At 36.8% G+C, this 19936-nt stretch overlaps 1 protein-coding gene across 4 annotated transcripts; it reads right to left on the bottom strand.

Moving 5' to 3' along the window:
- Positions 1 to 649: 649 nt before the first annotated feature.
- Positions 650 to 18242, bottom strand: LOC135582558 (histone-lysine N-methyltransferase SUVR5-like). 4 transcript variants are annotated; one of them, XM_065108323.1, is made up of 12 exons: positions 18104 to 18242; positions 16097 to 17085; positions 13610 to 13912; positions 13398 to 13508; positions 12323 to 12433; positions 5870 to 8695; positions 5575 to 5736; positions 1826 to 1942; positions 1661 to 1764; positions 1429 to 1566; positions 1238 to 1325; positions 650 to 1152 (listed from the first exon to the last, which is right to left on the bottom strand). In XM_065108323.1, the coding sequence occupies exons 2-12, from the start codon at positions 17015 to 17017 to the stop codon at positions 1045 to 1047; spliced, it is 4989 nt and encodes a 1662-aa protein (XP_064964395.1). In that variant the 5' UTR covers positions 17018 to 17085; positions 18104 to 18242; the 3' UTR covers positions 650 to 1044. The 4 variants fall into 4 exon arrangements, 3 of the variants coding, with proteins under 3 accessions (XP_064964395.1, XP_064964396.1, XP_064964397.1); XM_065108324.1 differs by having other exon boundaries at positions 18073 to 18220; XM_065108325.1 differs by lacking the exon at positions 18104 to 18242 and having other exon boundaries at positions 13610 to 13737; positions 13821 to 13912; positions 16097 to 16238.
- Positions 18243 to 19936: the final 1694 nt, after the last annotated feature.

Genomic DNA, 19936 nt, shown 5'->3' with positions numbered 1-19936 from the left:
TAGAAGAACACGACGGCGAAGGGACGCATGCCGGTCTGACAGTGTTAGCTTATGGGGTTGTTTTTACACTCAGAAATATTGCTGTCTAAACAAAATTAAGTACACATTCTCAGTGGCACAATCCAATCCAAGATCTATAGAAGAGAGGGAAACGAAGGAGACAGCACAGCGAAGAATGTGAAGGGAAACATTCTCCATGATCCGTGATTGATTTTTCTCTTCGTTTTTTTGTTTGTTTGTTTGTTCTTCCGAAGATGTAAAAGATCTTTTGTTGTTGTTCCACCCCCCCCACCCCAACCGTGCAGATGAGTTATACAGTGAAAACAGATAGAATGAGAAGTTTTATCATCTATAGTGAGATGACAATCGAATCAAGATTGCTTTTGGAATGTCCAAAAATATATATTTTAAGATTCATGCATCTTTTCATGATAAACATACTTAGCATATATTATTTTCATGATGTTTCTATGAGAAGCCTTCTTTCTCACATTGTTCAATGACTAATTTCCACTTCCCTGTACACCATTAGATGCCTTGTGATCACACTGCATGCTCATACCATGAATCCCCCTAACATGTTTCCTATCAACAAGCACTCACAAAGGGAAGAATGACAATAACCTGACAGTGGATTCTCCCTTTCAACTTGAGAAAAATAAAATTTTCAATAACCTTTTTTCAGAATATTCTCATACAGCAGGAACTTGAATGGACGTATGATACAAGTCAGTAGTAGTCAACCTAGTTAGAGATGACACCCAACAACCTCGTAGATCCACTGCCGAGGAAAAACAAATTTGTACATGTGACAAGTAACCTGGGCCTCGAGCAAGACAGCATACCTTCGTGTGCAAATGTCGGCATTTCAGCATCGCAGATGACTGACCAGTCCGACGATGCGGGTGCCCCTAATGATCTGTCCAGTTTGCAATCTCGAAAAGAATCATGAATTCTCCACTGTGAAGGGTGTGATATTTAGCACGCCCAAACAATGGGACACATAAAATACTTCAATTAAATGATTCATAAAGAAAAAACAACTCAATACAAGCGGCCTCGACAGTTGGAAGCCCCACAATGGCAAGGGTGACCCTCTCCAGGTACAAGCTTGGAACGGTAGTCATATGCCAGTTCTTCCCCTATGGCGATCTAACAATCAAGAGACAATGGTAAGCAGGAGCACATGTCATGTCAAGGTTATAGGTTGAGGAATGAGAGGAAAAAAAATCCATACATCTCGACTTGCGTATAGACCAACACGAGCAAGCTGGCAGTCCATGTTGTCCACTAACACTAGATAATTCATGAGGTTGGGCGAACAGCTGTGGCCATTTTCAAAGAGAATATAGATTGTTAGACATGTCAACATGCAAGATTACAAATCACATGGAGCTCAAATGCTAACTGGAATCACACGGGTAATACCTGTGATTAATAAATCGTGAAACATTCCCATGTTTAGTGGCATCAATCACATATGGCACCGTCCCTTCGGTCAAACCTTGGGCACAATCAATATGGGCATCAATGTCATACAAATAACTACATCCATGAGAGTCATACCTGCAAAATTTTAAATAAATGAATTATTTAGGATAAAAGAAACTACAAATGACAGTATGATAATGAATATAAATGCATCAGCAGCATAAGAGACCTCTCCCCCCATCTGCTGGCCTCGTGATCATTCAAGACCTCTCCAATGTACTCACACACAAAACTGCCACGTGAAATAGCTTCTCCTGCTCTGACTGCCCAACCCTGTAAGAACAGACAGAATTAATTAATGATTCCACAATTATCAAGGACTTAACATATTCACCTTCTTTTCTGTTCTGAAAATCTCCAGCTTAACTTGAATTCCTTTCTGCAAAACTCTGTTGGGACATGTTGCATCACACTTGCACATGGAGTTGCATTCATATACCAAGTGACCTTCCTGCAGTTTATCCAAGGAAAATATGCTTGAGCGTATAATTAAACAAAAAGTAATAAGATTTAGGATACGGACATTTTGGCCTTGCTTGCAAGGAGGTGCAGTCCATAAATTATGTGGTAATGGAGGGAGAGAGAAAAGGCAAGGGACTGAGGGAGGATAAACAAGAACATAATTGATCTCTTCACACTGGTGGACTACCCAAATTGTCTCGTTACTATAAAGGATATCATATCTAACCTTTCTTAAACACTTTGACATGTGCAATTCCGTGTGCAATATAACTAAACATACTGTGTTTAGGGAAAAAGATATCAGGAAAAAGACTATACAAAAGCATCTCTATCAGAATGCTGTACATGGAGAATGACTACCATGAAAAGACGACTTTATATCATAACAAATGATATTCAAGAGTCAAACAGGCCCTTAAAACACCATTGAGTAATGTGGCCACAAATGAGGCTAATAAGAGCTAGCATTATCTGTGATACACTATGCTGCATGATGAACCAGTGTAAATATGCTCCATCATCTTACCTAAATGATACAGGTATATAGTATATGTGAGTACATGTATATACACATCTACAGTCATACTTATTACTTGACTTCTTAGGGTCCATTTTGTCATTGAGATATAATAAGTGAGTCTAATCTTTTTGAACTTACAGTGATATAATATTCATAAATTTTTATAATATTTTTCTTTTTTCTGAGTCAAATAATTGGACATGTACCAAATCCTATTCTTTATAACAATTTAAACTTCACAGATATCCAACACAGAAATGAAATAATTCTCTCTTTTATCGTCATTAATCTGATTACTTTGACCTTTGGGCTGACATTCATACCCTGTGGATTAAATCTTTGTTTCGCTCACAGCATCTTGGAATCTACAGCATCATGGGAAACAGATCTGAACCCAAAATTCAGATCCTTAGGTCAGTTGTTTTGATGCATAAAGTCAAAACAGAAAACAGACTTTGGAAACCACAAAACTAGCTCATGCATTTGGTACGTGATAAGCCTAAAACAAGATTTTACTTGTCACATAACTATTATTTACTTGCCTCCAGCATTTTGGTTTGTACATCATGCGAAAGTGCTGCCTGGGTCGAGGCATTGCTCTTCCATGTTCATAACATGCTGACCAATAAATAAGAAAGCTATATATGCAGGAAAGAAAGAAGACATAAAGGGATTGGCATAAAAAATTACAGGTCAGGATCAGATTAACTTAGGTCAGTTTAGGCAATTTTACAAGTGAGAAACCATGAGAGGACAAAAGTTTGCTTAGGACTTTTATCAAAACCATAATCATGCCATAAAGAGAAAAAAAAGGATTGGACATATTGATACTGGTAATTCACAGACATAAGTTCAGCATAATAATTCATTCTCTAAAATGTTCAGCACCTTCTTGAAAAATATCCTAAAGGCGAAGTATGTCAGATAAGTTGAAAGGAATTTTTAGGATACTGCTTGGGTGTGAGTCCAGCACATCCTCGAATAATATCTATTTTAATTATTATTTAGAAAATCATGCTTCTAGGATACTTGAGGATTACTTTGTCAATACTATTTTGGGAATTTTGTTGTTCTTAAATGTTGAAACTTTTGATTGTAGACAAGATTAATATATGTTTAGATTTATCATTTCATGTTCATGTTAAACATCAAAATTTGATTTTTAATACTAACAAATAATAATATTCATTATCCATAAATTCTTTTTATCTTCTCTATATTCTTAAAGTATTATGTTACTGATACGATTGCTTACATAATGAATAGCTTAAGATACTGGTTAATTACTTGTTATTATTTATCATAAAATGTAACTATGTTTTTTTTTCAAAATAGTAAGTCGTAATGACTAATTGCCAATCTATTTGGGTCAGTCAGGTTGTCTCATGTCATTGAGTTATGTAAATCAATATCTTTAGTTAAATCAAGTGCATCTAATTCCTTTCTTATTGTTGTCAATAAATATTCTTAGATCTCTTTTACCTGACTTGTACTACTAATCATAATGGACTAACCCCATCTAACCACAGCAACTATAGATTTCTGTCCAACATATGCATACCATCTTGGATGGATTCTTTCATTCTAGTCTCTATTAAGAATAGACCTAATTCTTCATGTATGAAAACATTTCTTATTCCATCTTATATATATATATATATATATATATATATATATATATATATATATATACATACATACATACATATATTATATATGTATATGTACATATATTGTTGTATTTGAAATTCCTTTCTTTTAGTAATGTGCTGGTATTGTATCTCAAATTTTCAGAATCTACTGTATCAGTAAAGGTATTCTGTGTCCATACACATGCTTGTCAAAAAAATAACATTTTTCCAAGCAATTGACAGAAAGGTCATAACATATAGCAATGAGTACGTCCTTGATGGAATAAAGTATTTCTATAAGCTTTTGCATAGTCAAAGTGACAATAATGGGCTTAGACACAATTAGTGGACATATCAGGAAAAAATGACATTCAAAATTTGGACATACAAAGACTGAGTTGCAACATTTAATGCAAAAGCAGGAAAAAGAAGTATTGAAAATTCTCTGCTGCAGACTCAACTTATTTAGCTATCCCCTATTTGCATGTTTTTCTTTCAGATTATGAAGTGTTAGGTGGTGGTTATATGGTGCACCCAGATGCTATATTTTCCAATTGTCTTGCAGGACAAAATGGATAGGAGACCATAGACATATCAAAATGTGCATTAAAAAAAAATTTGCATTCCATGTTAATTAACGAGAAACTTATAACAGCACAAACTATTTGTAGAATCAGTTGAATGTTACAGATCTATCCAGCCAACACTTCTCTCCTCCTCCATCACCTCCTCTTCCTTGTCTTCTGCTCCCTCGTCCCCCTCTTTTTGGTACCATGGTGCATGTGGGCATGTCATATGTCGATCTGCAGGCACGGACTGGTCTCATACTGGTCCGGCCATGAACTAACACAGGTCCAATACCAAAATATAGAATCTTGCTTAGAAGCATGTGAATTTTGGTATTTGAATGTCATTGAGGATACATGTTTATCTCCTTTTGAAGGTTATATGTTTATTTTACCTTTGAACACATGTAATAGGATAAATTTAAAACCCTGTCTTCTAGGTAGAACCGTAGAAGAGTAATTAGGGTCCCATGACAACAAGGAAATAAGAATGGGTCTCAAATATATTAAATAATAACTTGCCTCATTAAAAACAAAAGCCCTGACTCTCTATGGGACAATATTTTCTCCCTAAATTTGAGGTTCTTGTTAGCTAGTGATGTAGACAGGAGAAATCCAATTCATTGAAGTATCCAATAAGAAATCACATTAGTTGAACTCATTAAATAATTGATTTGAAACATAAATATGACATGAACAAAAATGTGCATCACTAATTTTGCAATGGTCAATTCCCACTTTGTCTCATGAGTTAGTTCTTTAAGTGCACTTGTTGAAAAATCTTAAATACAAATTTCATTGTTTAGTAAATATAACTTTGACTAAGTTCGTCTCAAGTTGCAAAATATCAACAAGGAAAAAATTGAATATCGGCCAATCTATGCAAAATAATAACAAATAATACCTCCAAGACTATTCGGCCTTTCTCATCATAAGCAAATCTACTGTGCATTGAATTGCCATTGACATCCTTAGCATTCACGTGATCATCATCGAAAAGGTACACATGATCACAATTTTCAGGATTACAAACTGAGCTTGGACATTTACAACCCAACTGTTGATCCTGCATAAAACATGCTTGGAAGCCAGTCATTCATCGTACGGTCAGCTATACTTGGATTAATAACTTATTTCTTCAGTAAAATTGTAGAAAACTCCAGCCTTGAATCATTTAAACATATAAATAGTGCAAGTACCTTAGCCTCTTGAGAAAGTGATGGCCCTATCAACCGTTTTGTCACATAATTGAATGCTTTCCAAGGCATCCAAATATGATGTTCCTGATCATCCGACGCTTCATGAGATGTTACAAGGAAACACTCCTTCAGATGCTCGTCAACTACACATGCAACTGGAACTGATTCTCTGCCAAAACTCACGTCTTCACACAAAATAATGCCGTTTGGCTTAGATTTGAAGTAAAGATGTTCTAGGTTGAGTATATAGTGGCTCTCATCCATCTCCCAGATTGCATTGCTAAAAGAATCCATCACATGTGCAGGATTTTCTGCAAGCCCATGTTTGAGAGCATGTAGAGGAGATAAAGAACATGTTTTTGTTGAAGGACTGCATCCTTTCGGACAGATGAACCCTTCTAGGTGCCAGCCTACTTCAATATTCAGCTCACTGCAAAGCTTCAGTGCCGTCAAATAAAGATTTTCTTGCAGGATCCCATATTTCACCTCTAGTGCAGCATTAAAACTAGTCCTGCAGCACGCGGAACGTGCAATAGAAAGTATCTCAAGGCTGCTTGGACGAGGTTTTGTTTTCTGGATCTCAGAAAACAATGTCTCTGCAACTCCTGAGCAATGGATATCTAACAGCCGCCCGAGACTTAATGATTCAGATGCCTGGGTTTGCACTTCTTTAACAGAGTGCACTGAGTGAGAAGATGTGATATGCTTTGATATGTCAAAACTAACACGATTCTTAAATCTGTATGCCGCATCAAGATTTTTCTTCAATCTTGGATAGTAATGCCTATCATGTTTGAGATGATAGCTTCCTCTCTTTGAAGAAAACTGGCTGATAGAATTTGGATTCATATGAGCAACTTGGTGGTGACGACCAAGATCTGGAAGATGATCAAATCTCAAACCACACAATCTACAGGTGACTTTTTGTGTACCATCCGGCTTCTCAGAAATAGAGGAGAGTTTATTGTCTATCTCTATTTTTGGCTGAACAGACTGATCCAGGGACTGTGGCCTAAGGTCTGGTATCCTAAAATCCATCGCATGGGATGACAAAATGTGTTGCCATAATTGCTCAGAACTGACAAAGTGACTATTGCAAGATATACATCTAAAGATTATTGAATGTTCAATAAATTGGACTCCATGTCTCTCCTTAACATGTGTTTCTAGGACTTTTCTATTGATAAATGAAGTCATGCAAACAGCACAAGCATATCCTCTAAAAAGCCATCGAGCTTCCTTTTTGTGGACTTCTCTCCAATGCATACCAAGCTTATGATCAGAAGCAAACACCTCAGCACAGATTTTACACTTGACACCAGGTTCGGTGTACTTGTCTTTGTTGTTTACCATAGGCATTAACATTATATTGGTTTCAGAGGGTGAAATTTGCCTGTCCTTTTCTGTATTGAAGCCCCATATATTTGAAAGTTTCTCCCTTTCACTTGAAACCAGCTTCAATAAGCATTCTCCTAAAGATTGATCTTTGGTGGCTTCGGATAATATCCATGACATCATGTCCCCTCTTGAAACCGGCCTTTGGCGGGATAGGCCATTTCTCATGAATCCATAGAGAAGCTCGCATGCCTGATGTAAACACAATTTTTCTTCCCTAGAGTTACACTTCTTAAGGAGATTCAAAAATATATCTTTTGACACCAGCCGACTCTTACCATTTCTTGCACGTTTAAGAAATTTTGGAAGGTGCTTGTCGCAGTACAAGGAGTGCCTCTTAGCATACTCTAGACATTGATCACCATTGTTTTGAAGATAGTTCCCAATGCAACGTGGTAATATTGCAGGCAGCGCATTATAAAGCTCAGATTTCTTCATCAAACAATTCCTTTCATCCAATGTTACACCAACCACAACTGGAACCAAGTTCTCATGTGTTGCCTGAATTTCTTTTGGTGACACATGCCCATCATGAACAATGTTTGAGCTAGAAAAGCTTTCCAAGACTAGATTTTCAATACGATTTCTGTTAACAGTGTTTCCTGAGGAATGATCGTCACTATACATTGTCTCATGACTTCTCAGAAACTGATGTTTCTTGCAGAAGGTGGATCCAAGTCGAGCACGATGCTTACATTTTCTGCCATGAGTAGTCGTACCCTCACACATCTGGGCTTCAACTGGAATTTTCTTTTGCCCTTCATGGGAAAACTTTACAGCATAATGAGCATTCAAGTGCACACAACAGTAAATGTCACCATCATTTGCCCACCTTCCACATTGTCGTCCTTTCGATGGTACAAAAGCTAAACATTGTCGGTATTTTTTTGGAGCATTTGATTCACTTTGATCATTTAGTAAGACCGCCTTTCCTCTTTCCATCCTCGTCTCAGTACCCACTTGAGGGATCTGAATTACCTTTGTATCTTTACATTCATCTACAAATTGATTGCATGGACTGGCCAGGGTATGAGATTCCGATGCCCTGGACATCATGGAGAGATTTTCCACCTTACATGGCTGACATGGTGCAGATTCTGGAACTTCTTGGCAATTAAAATGTCTTAAATCAGCCTCTACCATGTTGACCTGGGAAAATTCCTTACATGTGGGAGATTCCATTTGGGAAATGTAAGTTTCTGCATGGAGGACTTCAAGTTTGGGGCGCTTCCTACTGGTTTCAAAATCCACAACCAAAGAATTTGTCACATTATTGGGACCCATATCTCCAACGGTAGCAGTTGGATATGAAGAAAAGAAGTATTTCATGGCTTCTTGTTTCCAAGTTTTCCACTCAAGACTTAACTCAGGCTGCATAGGTGCACTCCACAGCTCATTGACTTTCATCCAAAGTACTGAATCCATCAATTCCTGGTTCAGGAAAAGAAACAAGTTATCCAGAAGAAACTGAAGTTATTGAAAAGGAATGAGAAAGATTGTATTACAATGGAATGATTTGGTAGTAAAACCACAACCAAATATAACAGAAAATCATAAATTAAAAAAAAAGGATCAGATTAATAAAGATGTTAAAGAAGGAAGATACACATCCATGATCTGTCAGGAACTGCATCAGAAATATTAATGATTTGCTATCGAAGTTTCAGAATATTTAGTTGTTCTATACCCCCAAGGATGGAAATAAGGCTGCTCGTTCCCTAGCTATCAATGCAAAATTATTGGGAGTTTATCAGGTTTGGAGATCTCAATGGCCTCCTTTTTTTGTCTTGTATTTTAAGCTCTGAAGAGCTTGATACCAGTTATGCTTTCTGAATCAATTAGTTGATTTATTTTTGGGCAAAAAAAGGATCAGCCCTCATAAATCTTGCAACAAAGGATTTGGATTTTTCCAACACAACAAATTGTGTCATGTTTGTGCCAACAGCCAACCAATACAAGGAAAAGTGCTTAGCCAAGATGACAATACCACATCAACAGGTTAGTCACATGCCAACCAATCAAGCACACTTAATGTACGTCAATGAACCTAATGTTAAATCATATGAGAGAAGTAATGATTAGAACGAAATTGATAAATATTATGGTGTGAGAGGAGTATAACCAAAATGGAATAGGGCTTGACAAGTCCCTTCCTAAAGAAGATGATCAAACATTAAAGTCAACCATCTAGAACTAGTCTTGAAACTTTCTGCATAGGTGAAATTCATTATGTGACTTTTTGTTTATAAACTATAAACCAAGGTTCGTAATTTCATACCGCACCGGAATATCGAGCTCAGCTCGATACGGTACGAGTATACCGAGTAGTGCGTTTTAGCATATCGCTCGATATATATATATATATATATATATATATATATATATATATATATATATATATATATATATATATATAATAATAATAATAATAATAATAATAATAAGTTCAAAAAAAAGGGTGACGTCACCTCGTTTCTTCTGCCAGCGTGGGGAGAAGAAATGTCACCTCGTTTCTTCTCCCCGCACGGATTAGAAGTCATCGACGATGCCAAGGCCTCGTCGCCTCAGATGAGGAGGAAGCGGCATCTTATCTGCGACGTCCGGCGAGGGAGGGTGGCGACGAATCGGGACTGTCGAGGGAGAGCGACACCGGATCTCTAGGTTCTCCCTTTTCTCCTCCCTCTTTTTCCTTCTCCCTCGGCTAATAATGCCCAATAACGAGCGACGACAGTCAAAATCAACCGTCATCGACCAATTTCGTGTGGTAATGGGACGGAAACATCCCCAATCGACGATACCGCCCGGTAGCGAGTGGTCCGTGTACCAGTCTGCTGGCGGACCGGTACGTAACCCCCGATACAGGTGGTACCATTCGAAATTAAAAACCTTGCTATAAACATTCATATTTTAGTTAGATCATACCCATAGTTTATATCATGGTTTGCAGTACCGGTCCGTACCGCCCGGTACGGGCGGTACGTACCGGTCCGACAGGCTTCCGGTACACGGACCGCCTGTTACCGGTCAGTACTGTAGCAGTACTGTAGTGCTCGGCACGCTTGAATATACCGCTCAATACACCTGGGTGTACCGAGCGGTATACCGTACCGTACCGGTACCGAGCCCAGGTCGAAACTCCGGTACGGTACTGTATTGCGAACCTTGGTTTATATAGCCTAATGGTGGTGGCAAGTGGTATATAACAAGGTATGCAATTTCGAATAATATCGTCCGGTACGGGCGGTACATACCGGTTCGTCAGCTTACTGGTACACAGACCGCCCCTTACAGGACGGACCGAAATATATATATATTATAAAAGGCGACGTCACATCGCCTTTTATAATAATAATAACAATATATATATATATATATATATATATATATATATATATATATATATATATATATATATATAAACGAGGCGACGTTGCCCCGCGTGGGAGAAGGAAAAGGCGACGTCACCGAGGCGACGCTACGTCGCCTTTTATAATAATAATATATATATATATATATATATAAACGAGGCGACGTCGCCCCGCATGGGAGAAGGAAAAGACGACGTCGCCTTTTATAAATATATATATATATATATAATCTTTTATATATAAATATATATTTATTAATTTATATATATATATATATAAACGATGCGACGTCGTCCCGCTTGGGAGAAGAGAGAGTATATATATATATATATATATACCGAGCGGTATACCGAACGGTATACTGCTCGATATACAGTTTTGTACCATACCGAGCGAACATCAAAACTCCGGTACGGTACGAAATTACATACCTTGGTATATAATGTGGCATCTGCGTTTTTTTTTTTAAGTTATAGTTGTTCATAATTTGGTTGGTCACTTTGGTGCATTAGTATGTTATCTATCCATTTTAAGCCAAGCAAATCAATTTGGCTGAAGTTAAAATCGATTTCATGTGAAAGGTGCACCTTCTTTTACTCATAATCAAATAATCTTCTCCATCTTATGTAATATATATCCTTCGTATATATTTTAAATAGGATCAGATCATGTGTCTGCATATATATCCACATATTGCATATACACTAAGTGGTGACCCAATTGCCTAAATACCATTTCTGCTTTTTAAAACCTTGTTTTTATCCGACTCAATCATCCATTCCACTAGCCAAACAGAGACCTTTGTGTAAGCATGCTTGCACTTAAAACAATAACAGCTTTGAAAAGACCAAGCATAACAGGGCTGGTTGGACCCATGTTTGACTCAATTTACTGAGGTCCATTTCATTTAGACACATCATGACACAATTGGTCACCCATGAGAATGAGACACTAAACATCAGGACTATCAAAGCCAAAAATAATAGCTAATGTAGAATAGTATATACACTTGACAGAGAGCCCATGGAAATTAATAAACTGAAATAAAAGGCCTTCAGATTCATCAACAACTCAATAACATTATGCAACTAATTATTTCTTCATGATTTTGCACAAGCATGCTTGAGCAAATGTGCATATAATTCATACTAACAACAAATTTAGCTCACAAAGATACAGCTTACAAGCATAAGCTGTAGTAGTATGTGATAGCAGGATTTTTGTTGCTGATATCCAATGTTTGTAGACTATAGCTGAAATAATTTTACTTATGAAGCATGACTATAAAGGTGCTTTGTCTATATGATGATATACATAATAATTTAAATGACTCGAATCAGAACATAACCATTTTATAGACCTAAAAAGGACATACCCAGTGCACCCTCATGCCAATGCGGGGCCTAAGGAGCATCAATAGGTTAGTTTTTCAATTGTCTTTCAGACTAACCGTATAGAGGTTGAGTAGAACTGTTCAAGCTACCTAGTGAGCGGTACAATACACAACTGCGATTTTGAAAGGCTAGCTCTACTCACAGTCCATATCAGTAAAATCTAATGGCAACAAGGACAAAGGATTGCTGGCCAACATATGTCATCAACAAATACCAATAATGTATGCCACAGATCATAGAAAATTTTATTCCAGCATTAGGACAGAAATGAAGAAGACATTACAGAATTTTCATACCTCTGTAAGTATTTCAATGGACTCAGCACTTTGTGCATTCTGGCATTTGCTTTTCCAGGAACCATAAGAATCAACAAGCCAAGCACGATTCACATAATGAGGAAGAATCATCTGTGAGAAACAAATGCCCATTACTGAAAATCTTAACATGTCTCAACATACAAATATTAGTCTAACTCTATAAAAAAAGTTCATCTCATACTATGTTATAAAAACATATATTGCCAAGCAGAATCTAGACTGGTAAAATGACAGCAAGACTGCATTTTATACAAAACATAAACAACCGAAGACTGTTTTTAGGTGTTGCATTCGTAACAAGTACAAACAGTACTGATGATACAGTAGAACCAAGGATTAAGTTATGCAACACTGTGCCTATGACAATCGGTTGTTGGCACTATAAGATACAACATCATACAGCCAAACAATGAATGGAAACACTTTTTCTTTTTTCTTACACATTTGCTTTGTTTGTGCCAGTGGTTTGTATTGTTCTAAGTGTGCAATACCTAAACTATACTAATCTACATAGGCTAATTGCAATAAGGTAAAAGGGTGCATACAGTAACATAAAGACACGAAATGTTATAAATTTACAGGCAGATAACTAGTGTATGTGAGACAGTTCCAAATAGAGGTTTAATTATGAACTCACCATGTTAAAGACTAAGTTGTACAACATCTACCACAAAATGTGGTGCCATCAAAGCCTGCAGTCAACATTCTTTAGAAATTAAGTTGACCTTATATAAACATGCGCAATGTACATGTACCAATAATCATGTTTGCTATTTTTGTTGCCTTATTGATAGTCCTTATTTGTAATTTAGATATTTCTTATTTGTAATTTAGTAATTAAATCAGTTTTTAAACAATAATTTTATATAAATCAGGCAAATTTAGCTGGCAATGAATTGTCAAGTTATTACACTTTAGGGCCCCAAATACTTAGATTAAAAAGTAAAAACAATCATAACCAAGGCATACAATTACAAACATATAAACCTAAAAATTCAACAAAGATTATGGTAAGTATTCTCATATTTAAGGTCATTAAAATAAATGGACTTACAGTTTGAAGCTTTAATAGCATTCTTCCAAGATCAGCATAGTCCCTACACTGAGAAGCTTCCATAGCAAACTCCTTCCATGCCGTAGCTTTACGGGCATTCTCAATTACAGCCTGATGAAACAAATGCAAATTTGACTCAGAAAATAAATCAGAATATATCAAGTAGGATGAAATAAGACAATGAGATGATTTAAATATAAAAACAGAAGCACCTCGGTGTGTAGCTGATCACCAATATTTAACATTGCAACAGCAAGTTTTTGCATAATATGCCAATGCGGAAGAGTCAGATCCTTCACCAGTTTTCTCCATCTACGATGGGATCCTCGAACAAGTGGTTCTGGTAATTCATCAATCGAGCGAACAAGTAGCATATCCGCCCAACAATATGTCCTTGTACGAGGAAAAAAGACTGGAATGTACCTCTTTCTCTCATGTGTAGGCTTTGCCCTTAAAGCTGACAGTGAACAATCAGCCCTAGGACACCGAATTCCTGTTTGCCACTTACCTCTCCACTGCTCTCAATAGAAAATAAAATTTCTCAAAATGAGATAAGAGATTTTTTTAGTCATTTTCCAAAATATAATGAAAGAAAATTGACTGCATCAGAAAAAACAAAGTTACTCCGTTAAGGATGCTGAATAACTATATGATTCTTCGGCGATTAGTTTAGGAGAAGGGTCGGATAATTCTTACAAGCAATAGTTATTTTTCAAGGCAATATCCTAATTTCTCTAATAGTAAATAATCATCAAGATCAAAGTCTAACTAATAGAAGATTGTTAGCAAGAAGATTCAAGGTCTGTTTCTCCGAATTCATTAAAGTTATCATCAGGCAGTGAAAAACTCATATGCAGTTAGACACACAATTTAGAAAAAAAAACATAAAACATATTGCTTATAGAACCTTTAAAAAGACAGTTTAAGATACCAATTCCTGCCTAATGCTACTGGCAGATTCTTCAAAGTTTGCCTAAAACCAGGAATACTAGTCAAAAAAGCACAATTCAGTGAAAGAAGGAAAGAAGTTCTGAAACTACAATATTCATACATAAAGTCACACTCCAAAATGTGTGAATGAAAAAAATATTTCAAGAAGCACCTAAAGAATTTGGAGTACCAAAAAATTGCAAGATGCAAACACGACAACCAGTCCTACAACCATCATATGCTAACCAGGTACATGGAGGTCAAATGGTCAATGTATCCAAGAATCAACATCCAAACAAATAAGCATACAAAAAAAAAACCCAATATAAGCAGTCTTTATTTAGAGAGATTTTTTCCATGACTTGAACTTTTGTCTCCCAAGTCACAAGGGAGCAACAAGGTTACAAATAGGCATAATATAAATCATCAAAAAAAAAAAAGCATTAGTAGAATCTTACTATTTCATATAACAACCTCATCACGCAATTCAACTTGGTAAAAAAATAAACTATGCACTTGGGGGGCCACCACTGGCTGATCCCACTCAGCAGCTTCACCATCCCTTGAGATGAATAAGTTGTTAGCGGTTTATTTCTTCACCAATACCCACCAAACGACAGTTACTATCATGGAAAAAGATTGACTTGGGAGAATATAGGCAAAAGGAGAGCCTTAAGGTACCTAACCTATGCACAGTTAGACTATCACATACACATATATACCTCCATATCTTTGCTCATTTGTTAGAAACATTGTGTCAATAATTATCTGCCTGCATGCAAAATAAAAGGCTTCATATACTAAAGATAATAATGATATACATATTGGTCCCTGTCTTCATTTGTACCTACAATTTTCTAATGATTTTGCAAAATTACAATATATCTTATAAGCGTTTTGAGATAGTCTACTTTGCCTTATAAGGTTTCGTTTCCATGATTAATTGACGACATAAGTATTAATTTTGGTTCACTGGTTATAAGTGTGCAGGAATTTGCAACTTGTTCTGCATTTGGAATCATTATTGTTGTTGTCGTATGTATGATAAGCTAGGATTCCTAGGTTCTCTATGTTCTGAAACCAAAATTGAGTTACTGATTTTTCTTCTTTTCCCTTTTTTTCTAAGTTAGATAATAGGGAAAGGATATCTCATGACATTAATGACCACTTTGCAAATACATGACCAAAAAAAGATGAGCAAGAAAGCCAAGCACAGTATACTTCATTCTTGCTTCAAGATATGCAGCAAATGACCTAGAAAATGTGAATCTTAGAGAAACATCAAGACCTTCTCTTTATAATGAGCATACCAATCTCCTTGATATGGAAAAGGAGCAACCTGGCACATCAGATCCAGCACACTTTTTAGCATAAATACTCATTTCAATCCACTAAGCAAACAATGGATCTAACGTGGCTGTCAGGAAGTACAATTTGGTTATAAAATCATAAAAATCAGTGCAAATTGCAGAGTAGATTAACTTCAAATTTACCAATCAACTACTTTATCTTTCTTAAACATACGAGTTCAGTAATTGCACAATCATCTGATGAGAAAGTTGTTAGACATTCCTCATTATTGTCATCTTCAAAAAGGACAAATCGACAACTAAATGTCAGCAAGATACCATAAATAAAAGGAAACAACAGATATGATCAAAGCAAAAAAAATAATATCATATTTTCCTACAGAAAAGTTTTGAGATTACAAAATGGATGCATATATACAGGCTAGTTGTTTAAGTGTAAGATTGAAGCATACGGCATACCTTTACCCAGAGTGCTACAGCATGATCCTGTTCAAGATAGTTGTAATAGTTGTTCACCTGAGTACCTAATTCTCCCTCTTGATCTCCATTTTGCACATTCAACTCCATCTTCTCCATTAATTGGTCACTGCCAGTGGATGACAAAATATTATTTCCATGCCCCTCAGTAGGAACATTGTGTGCCTCAGAATCATTGCTACTTGCAAGACTTGTTAGCTCACTAATAACACAAGCATGGTCTTTGTTGTCACCATCAGTATATGAAATATCAGTCTCTACAAAACCCAGGTTACAAGATTCATCTAGTCCAGAACCATCTATTCTTTCCCTCTGGACGTCCTTTAAAGGAATGCGACCAGTTGAGTTTAATCCAGCCGTTAATTTTGCTCGTTGTTCTTGTTTAGAGTAAGTGACCTCTCCCAAACAATAAGCATTTGACAAGGAATGCAATTCTACTGTAGAAAATACGTTATTGCAATCTTCAATACAAAAAGAATCTTCTTCCAATAAGTTGTTGTTTGATAGCTTAACTCCAGCAAGGTGGATTTTAGCAGCTGAGCAGTCAGTGCTTTCTTTATGGTGATTCGTTAGTTCTACATCAGCCCTCCCTTCTTGCAAGTGATCAGCATGCATGCCATCCAAAAGAGTTATTGTCTGACTGTGGAGAGAGGCTGTAACATTTTTAAAACTGCCATCTTTTTCTGTGTGTATTTGCTCAGCATCATCTCCTCGTTGAGCAAAATCAATGTTCAGTGCAGTTTGCTTTCTGTCACAAGTTGCAAGCAATAGGTTCTCTACCGGCCTTGGCTGCTGGCGATCTGCATGTGGAAATGTAGGTTCTTCTACCATGTCTTCTGTTGGCTTAGATCGTAGACTTTGATCACCAATGTACTGAATTTCTGATAAAGAGAGCACCGACATAACTCCCTTCTGTCGATACGAATGCCATAAAAAGTTCCTAGTTATACAATGTATCACGGGTCTAATCCCTGTTTCAATCAAACTTATACCCATCAGTTTACACACATGCAGTACGTCATCAATGTACAATGAAAATCGTAAACAGATTCATTTACAACAACTTAACCAGCATATCAATTCCATACAAATAATTTAACTAACACACAAATTGTACCATAACAAGAAAAATAAATATGTGTCATGACACTTGTGTCGGTTTATATGGCATGGAACACAAAATTAATGCTAGTTGTCATAGAGAGGCCCCGAACAAAGTAAATTTCTAAAGTCAGGCTAAGCAGATTAGATCCATACTAAAGTACATGGATGTGTGGCAGAAAATTAGATCCATACTTAAATGATGTAACCAACACTAACACATACCTTCAAACCCCAAAGCTCCATACCTTCGTAATTATGTAATATCAATCTACCTCTTGATGAGAGACTAATATTCTAAACAAATAATGCTCCAGATATTTCAGTTTCAGCTGCAAAATGAAACTTTCAAGTTGCTGATTGCAACAAATGTCCCATAACCGAACGCCAAACACATAGGGCTTCATGACATTGCCAAGCATTCATTCCGTGACGACAAGGATACATCGTGATCTGCTACTAGAACCATCACCAACGTAACCCAAGTTGCAGTAAATGAAACCCTAATTATCATCGGGCTCAAAACGCCTAACCCTAATTCTCAACACCCGGCCCCAAGATCCTAAAATCGCCAAATCCAACCAAGGATACGATCCACAAAAAACAAAATTCGCCCATTTGCCAACTCCTTTCCAGTAGTTTGTAGCATAAAATATATAGATTTGACTAGATTCCCCTTCTTTTATCCACCTCTTGGGCTGCCAAGAAAGGGGTAAAAGCAAACCCAACGATCAATCAGGTGGTGCCAGATTGCGACCGCGCGTGCCCTAACAAAAGTCGGTTCTCGCCACAAGCAAGATTCTTGTCGTTGAGGGCATACAATTAAATCTAATCTAGGGATGGATCGACAAAACTACCAGTTCGAAACGAGGTGGAGGGGGGCGTTACCTCCACCTTAGCGCCGATCTCCGGCCGCCATCGGCACAGGTGGTGGCGGATTCGGGATCGGACGCAGCAACTTTGGGAAGTCGGCGAGGGAGATCGATTCGTGCACGTCCCACCACCGGCGGAGCCCCTTTTATTATTGTTTGATTTATTATTCTCTGTTATTGCTTAGTTTTTATTCTCTCATCCACTTCGTAATACGTATACTTCAAATTACACTTGTATTCCTCCAAAAATCAGTAATTTTCCTATTTGCCCCTCTACATTTCATTTTAATGTATACATCCCTGTGTGTACCTCAAAAGCCTTAAAATGACGTTGGTGCCCTTCAAAATAATAATTTTTATTTGACCTTTTTTATTTTATTTTTGATATAAAATTTGATTTTCAACACTCACTAATATCTAATTTATTGGACTTTTGCTAACAAAAGTGCCATATTTAAATATTTTAAAAATATATGTAATGGAAAAAAAATTTGAGATATATATATATATATTTATTTATTTATTTTAAGTGACAGAAATTGTAATAATTATATTCCCTTTGTGAAAAGAGACAATATAGGTTTGGAAATAGAGCATAATATGAGCAAAAGCAACTCAAATTGCAATGTCTGTTCATCATTTCCATTGGTCATCTTCATAACATAATAGACAAGAATAAAAATGAGAAATGTTTCTTCAGTTTGCTCTCTCTCTCTCTCTCTCTCTCTCTCTCATCATGTCACACTTCTCTTTCCCTGAAAACATGATGGAAGAGAAATCCTGTTTCAAGGCATACTAAATCAGAACATCATATGGCTAAACTACATGACAAAAGAGGTGACTTGACCTTCTCATGGGCTTGCACACTGGCAAGCAAGAAAGCAAGCCCAAGATGAACTTATTACCTAAAGGCTTCCTCTCCAATTGTAGTACACTCACACTTGCTACCATTGCCTTCCTCATTCACCAATCCTTTTCCCCTAACAATGAGTGACCAACCATGTCACCTCCTCTTCTACTACATCAAGAACATTCTCCTTGCATCACTAGAGCAATAGATCCAAACCTTCACAGAGTTGGAAATGCCCCTTCCTACTGAGATTAATAGCAAAGCTGGAATTAGAATCATAGCAGACAAATTTCATGTTGCCATTGACAGTCAAGTTACCAGAGCATCATCTTCCAAAGAACCATTTCGAATCACATTGGGTGGAGGTTGGTTTGCAAATCTGATACAACTCTTTGTGGTTCCTTCCAAATGTAAAGAGTGACAGGGCAAAAGAACATGTCATCAACTTGCTCGAAAGCAGGAGCAACAAGTGTGTCAGAGATCAGAGCTTATTTCCAAGGAAATTCCAAGCTTTAGATATGGAAAAATTGGAACCCTGGGAAGAAAATCCAGAGTGGAATCTCAGGCATATGCTGCAGATTTCAGATGCTGAAGACTCTTACCCAACTGGAATTTGCTTGCAGGAACAAAGCAGTGGGAGAAACAAGCTATCATTGGTTTGCAGATGAGCAACTTTTGATTGCAAAGTATATCAGCAGCATCTTCTCTTTCCCAGAGATCCATATAGCAGCCAATTGTCCCACCAAAACTGTACATACTTACAGAAAATGAAATCATTGCCTTCAGTAGTTCTTTTGAATTATATGGTTCTCTACCACTAAACCTCAGCTTCTTTCTAGCATGATATAATTCCCAAGTCTGTGATATACTAATTTTGCATTCCCTGCAATTCTCATGATCTGCATCTTCTACTGACTCTACTTGCTATGTCAGTCTTATGTACCAATTTCACATGGTAAGAGTACTATGGTTTTAATGATTAGAAGGACTGCATGATTG

This window comes from Musa acuminata, chromosome BXJ2-5 (assembly GCF_036884655.1).
Source record: "Musa acuminata AAA Group cultivar baxijiao chromosome BXJ2-5, Cavendish_Baxijiao_AAA, whole genome shotgun sequence".
Taxonomy (NCBI): domain Eukaryota; kingdom Viridiplantae; phylum Streptophyta; class Magnoliopsida; order Zingiberales; family Musaceae; genus Musa; species Musa acuminata.
Note: the sequence above shows the minus strand (reverse complement) of the source record. Positions and strands in the feature narration are given on the sequence as shown.